Source organism: Vespula pensylvanica, chromosome 1 (assembly GCF_014466175.1).
Source record: "Vespula pensylvanica isolate Volc-1 chromosome 1, ASM1446617v1, whole genome shotgun sequence".
NCBI classification, from domain to species: Eukaryota; Metazoa; Arthropoda; class Insecta; order Hymenoptera; family Vespidae; genus Vespula; species Vespula pensylvanica.
Genome location: NC_057685.1, coordinates 1,572,261 through 1,578,025, shown reverse-complemented (window position 1 = coordinate 1,578,025; position 5,765 = coordinate 1,572,261). Strand labels below are relative to the sequence as shown.

At 30.8% G+C, this 5,765-nt stretch overlaps 2 protein-coding genes across 3 annotated transcripts in view; one reads left to right on the top strand and one right to left on the bottom strand.

The window, feature by feature from the left end:
- LOC122633033 overlaps window positions 1–5,765 on the bottom strand; it is a 145,718-nt gene that overhangs the window by 134,291 nt on the left and 5,662 nt on the right. Inside the window, exon 1 of one of the 2 annotated variants that reach the window (XM_043820486.1) lies at window positions 924–1,119. The exons of the other annotated variant lie outside the window; for it this stretch is intronic. Within the exon in view, the coding sequence (XP_043676421.1) occupies window positions 924–1,119 (196 nt within the window). Of the gene's footprint in view, window positions 1–923; window positions 1,120–5,765 lie in introns of those variants that run through there. 2 annotated transcript variants of the gene reach the window in all.
- LOC122633052 (venom acid phosphatase Acph-1-like) lies at window positions 1,200–5,671 on the top strand. The gene is made up of 7 exons (XM_043820540.1): window positions 1,200–1,340; window positions 1,705–1,812; window positions 2,223–2,491; window positions 2,704–2,860; window positions 2,990–3,113; window positions 3,702–3,916; window positions 5,140–5,671. Exons 1-7 carry the CDS (start codon window positions 1,257–1,259, stop codon window positions 5,428–5,430), a joined length of 1,248 nt encoding a protein of 415 aa, XP_043676475.1. The 5' UTR covers window positions 1,200–1,256; the 3' UTR covers window positions 5,431–5,671.

Below are 5,765 nucleotides of genomic sequence, written 5' to 3'. Positions count from 1 at the left end.
AAAGAGAGAGAGAGAGAGAGAGAGAGAGAGAGAGAGAGAGAGAGAGAAAAAGATTTTCCTTAGTTGTCAATTATGGAATGTATCATGATGAATCGTAAAAAGATAATGTTACATCTCGGTTCTCTCTAAAATTTGAATCACTTGTTTACTCTTTGAAACTCCTTGTAGATAGTAGATGCGAGTTAAGAAGAGGGAAAGAGAGAAGAGTAAAAAAAAAGAAAAAGAAATAGCACTTAAAAGATATAATACCATATTTTATAAACGTAAAAATCAACCATAAAAAGTCAATCAATGTCATGATCGTCGAACCTGTCTACTAGAGAACGAAAAATATGGGCCATCGTTTACCTCTCTCTTTCTCTTTTTTATTCTTTTTTTTTTGTATATAAAAAAAAAATAAATAAACGAAAAAGGAAAAAAAAAGATAAGAACGAAAGAAATACATAAAAATGAGATAAAATGTAAATGGAACAAAAAAAAAAATGAAAAATGTAGAAAGAAAAATATATAGATACACGCATATATATATATATATATATATATATAAACAAAGAATATACATAGATATAGATATATAAATAAATAAATATATATATATAATTATATAAAATTATATGATAAAATCGGAAGAGATTGTACATATCGATTTCTCTTTAATTTTTCTTTTTTTTTTTCTTTTTAGAATAGGGTCAAAATAAACGTATAGACAAATCGTAGGAATACCCATTCTCCCCCCCCCCCCTCTCACTCTCTCTCTCTCTCTCCTTTTTTCTTGACCTTCGGCCATGACGGTATCGGGGATTGACGAAAGAGGAAAAGGATATCACAGAGGAACAAAACTACGACGAATAAGACGATCGTTGTAGTCAACGAAGAAAAACCGAGTATAGTACGTAGAATTAAAATCATTAGAAGTACAAAACCTGTTCGGCAGTTCCTTATCCACCCCCACTCGGACTCCACATACCGTGTTTTAGTGTGTGACAACAGGAGAACGAGACTCTCGCGCTTGTATATGGAAACCATTCGCGAGTAGATCGCAACGTGAAATCGAGTAAACCGGACGTACAACATATTCGAGAGAAGAAGACCGACTGATCTTCTATTCCTCCGCTTCATCGCGATTTCGATAGTTCTCCTTCGACTTTTATTTATTTTTCTTTCTTTTTTTTTTTTCTTTCTTTCTTTCTTTTCTTACGTGTCTCTCCTCTTGATCCCCTCTAACGAGGTTCGTTATCGTTGACATCGCAAGGACAATGAATACCAACGTGTTTCTCGTTGTATTATTCGGTTTCGTTACATTGGTGAACTGCGATTTAGAAGTGCAACTACTCCACGTGGTAAATAAAAGTTTCATTACGATTTACAACTTAGTCTCGTTTCCTTGTTCTCTAAGAGATCTTTAAAAGAAAAAAAGAAAAAAGGACAAAAAACGTTACGGACAGTAACATGAACGAGTTTCGTTCGCTTACTTTTTCTGCTGTATTTTTTATTTTCTGTTGTTTCTTTTTTTCTTTTCTTCTTTTCCTTTTAACTTTTCCTTTTATCTCCGGAACTACGAAATTTTTTGCGTTCCTTTTCTATTCTCGTTCGTCTCCTTCAAGGGAAATGTTATTTAAAAAAAAAAAAAGAGAAAGAAAGAAAGAAAACGAGAAATCAATGATTAATTACCGTGTGTGTGCGTGTGATTCTTTTCTTTTAAAGCTATTTCGACATGGAGACAAGGTACCTCATCGAGCCTATCAAAATTATCCAAATGATCCGTATCGCGATTATTCCTATTACCCAATGGGAGACGGCGATTTGACCAACGTGAGTATTATACTTCTTATGTTGGAAATTTCTTTTTCTCTCGAGAACAAACAAAAAAAAAAAAAAGAGAGACATGAAAAAAGAATATTAACATTTTTTTAAAACGAAAAAAAAAAAAGGAAGAAAGACGAAAATACATGTCTTCGCCTAAAGTGAAAAAAGAACAGGAAAGAAAAAACATATTTTATCCAAGAGGGATAAATAGAAAAAAGAAAGCCGATCGAATGAATTTTTCGAAAGTCCACTTTCTCTGACATTCTCTTCGCAAAAAAGAAAAAAAAAAAGAAAAAGAAAAGAAAGAGACAGAGAGAAATTAAAATAAAACGAGAGAAAAAAAGTGAAAATGAATAATGTGTGTAAGTAAATAAGTTGATCGTTAATCGTTATGAGAACCTGCTGGATTTTACCAGGAAGGAAAGTTGCGTGAGTACAAAATCGGCCTGATGTTACGTGGACGTTACGACGGATATTTTGGTTCGGATTATTGGCCCGACAAGATCTACGGTCTTACGACGGATGTGCCAAGGACTCAGTTATCTATCCAGCTCGTACTGGCCGGATTATTCCCACCCTCCGAGAAACAGATCTGGAATCCACATTTGCCCTGGATTCCCACGTGGACGACGTTAGCTACACCACACGATATTCAAAGCCTACTATTCCCTCACTATTGTCCGCGGTAAGTTAATTTCATTTTAAATATTATAAATAATTTCGTACGAGCGATCATTTCCTTTCTAACATATATCTTATATCTTATATCTGTGAACGTTTAATCTCAAATATCATCCACCATCCTGGCACGATCATCATTCTGTTAACAAATTCCAAAAAAAAAAAAAAAAAAAAAAAGAAAAAGAAAGAAAAAGACGAACGTTTATCATCCGACAGATACCAAGAGGAATACGCACGATTTCTCGAACAGGATGATATCCAAGAGATGATAAAAAAATACAAAAATATTTTCTCCTACTTGACCGATCATACCGGAAAAATTGTGAACACGACCAAGGCCGTTCAATATTTGTATAATTTGTTGAAGGAGGAGGTAAATATAATTGCATTTTATTCGTCTATATGATCCCGTCGATCTTAAGAACGCTTCTTTTTTTTTTTTTTTGTTTTAACTTTTTTCTCCTTTTTTTTTTTTTTTTATTTTTTTTTATTTTTCTTAAAGGCCGCACAAAATCTAACACTGCCCAAATGGACGGAGAATGTATTCCCTAGTCCTATGAAAGAAATGACAATACTTGATTTCAATCTACGATCCTATACGAAGACCTTAAAACGTCTCAACGGAGGTACGTTTTATTAAACTATTATAAAATTAATGATTGGACGAGTAGAGAAATGTAATTTCGAAATTCTTCGAGAAAAACTTACAAAAAAAGAAATATATATATATATATATATATTCCTTATATAAATACCGTTCGATATATATCTGTATATATATTTGATTTATGAGTCATCGATACTTTACACGTGTTTAGATACTTAACGGCACAAAAATAATATATAAGCTACTAGAATATTTTCTTGAGATAGGATATATAACGAAATGCGTTTAATGATAATACTTGAAAGATTTATCGTCGTGATTTAACGACGTTCGCTCTTCGTCGTTTCCTTTCGAAATCGAGGACAGAAAAAGAAAAAAAAAAAAAAAGATAAAAAAGAAGAAAAAAGGAAGAAAAAAAAGAGGAAAAAAGAAAAAAGAAGAAAAAATATCCATCTGTCTATCTCTCTATCTATCTATCTATATTTAATAAACGGTATAAAACGTTCGTTAGACTGTGCACCGTAATGAATAAGTCATTAATATTATCCTAAATTTTACTTGTAAATTAAAAGCGATAAAAAAACGACGTAATTCGAACGATTTCTAGGTATGTTACTGAGAAAGATAGTCAATGATATCGATTTATATCAAAAAGGAAGATTGGAACCCACCGATAGAAAAGCTTTCCTATTTTCTGCTCACGAAGTAAACGTAGCTGCATTGGCAAGAACTCTCGGCACCAATGAACCTTTACTTCCCGCTTATGGATCTACGATAATACTGGAAACTCTACGTGACAAAAAGGGAACTTACTATATTCGCGTAAGTGCTTTCACTCATGTTGATTTCTCATTAGAAGATAATACGTGTTAGAAATCGAGGAACGCAGACTCTAATTTTAACATTTCAAATTCTCATTCTCACGCATCATTTTCTTTTCTTTTCAATTTAAATACGTACACATCACACACACACACACACACAAAATATATATGATAACATCGTGATATCGCATATATAAAAATAATAAGTAATCGATATTTTATATATATATATATATATATATATATATATATATATGTATGTATCTGTATAAAATATCTCTTAGTTATTACTTATATATGTGCGTACATATATATTTAATACTTATTACTTATTATTTTTGTATACACGATATTACAAAGTTATAAAATATTTTCTATACAACGGTATAAATAAATAGATCGTGCTAAATTTCAATGCTACGAAAGAGAACGAAAGTTATTAATAATTTACCTTCGAAATTTACTCTCGCATCTCACTGATGTATTAACTTTAACCTTCGAGAGAATTATCGATAATTGCGAGATAAAAATAAAGAATAGCATTATATCGATAAAAACTATAATATAATTTTTACAAAACGAGTCGGAAGACCTTCCGTTTAATCTTTACATTCTCTGTAATTTCATTCATAAAGTATTATTTACTTTTATCGTTCTAAGGAAAAAGAAAAGAAAGAAAAAAGAAAAGGAAAGAAAATAGAGGAAAAAGGAAAAATTTTATTTTTTTAATTATAGGAGAATACGATGATACTCGCATACTTAACTTAATCTAATCGAAAAGGTATTTCAAGGTAAAGTCATTTTATTTCCCTGTTCTGGTATTTACCTTCTGAGTAATATTTGCTTGCATCGTTTGCCACGACGCTATCTTATTCCGACATGTCGCTTTTGCTTATTAACCTAGGTGAAATCTCAAACATAAACTCATCGAATTCTCAACGAAAACGAGGATAAAACATTCGTTAAAATATTTCCTTTTGTAAATCTATCGTGAATCGAATATTTATCACAAAATTCACGATCGATTCTTATATATTTCGTATTATAGACGCGAAGTATATACTACAGGTGATCGTTGAAAAAAAAAAAAAAAAAAAGAAACAAAAAAAAAGGAGAGAGAAAAAAATTATACGAGATAAACGACATAGTGATTGTAAATTAAATAATCTACCTGTTACATTTTTTTTTCTTCTTTTATTTATTTTTTTTTTTTTTTTATAGGTACTTCTATGGACAGGAGTGACGGAAAAATTAATTATCCAAACTATACCTGGATGTAACGAGCTATGTCCGTACAACGAATTTCGTCATCTTTTGAATGACGTTATAGCAACCGACGAAGAAATTTTATGTCGACGAAAAGATCATAATAATAATAATAATAATAATAATAATAATAATAATAATAATCATCACCATCATCATATATCGTCATCAACGAATATCAATCTGGACAAACTTATGTTCTATCTATTAGGAATTTCGTACGTGATTTCGAAATCGTTAACGTGAACGAGAGATGAATCAACGATGAGACGATCGGCATATGTATATTGGTTAAACTGTCGTCGACACGACAACTCCGATAGAAAGTTATGCCCGAACGTTCTCTCAAATTTACTTAACTCTGAAAATGTTATTATTATTTATTTACTCGATTATCGAGTATTCTCTCACGTTTCTCGGACGACGCTCGTCACGTAACTGATTGATTGATATCGTATGATTTAAAAAAAAAAAAAAAAAAAAAAAATAGATAATTCTGTGTAAATAAAATAATAAGTATTATAGAAAATAAATCTAATGAAATAATTTATTTATTATTTTTTATTTTTTATTTTTTTTTT

Bases quoted from the DNA above. Each gene is read 5' to 3' on its own strand.
- LOC122633052 (XM_043820540.1), top strand. From the start codon at position 1,257: ATGAATACCAACGTGTTTCTCGTTGTATTATTCGGTTTCGTTACATTG. The intron at 1,341-1,704 runs GTAAATAAAAGT...TTTCTTTTAAAG, and splicing joins AAGTGCAACTACTCCACGTG to CTATTTCGACATGGAGACAA. The intron at 3,917-5,139 runs GTAAGTGCTTTC...TTTTTTTTATAG, and splicing joins AGGGAACTTACTATATTCGC to GTACTTCTATGGACAGGAGT.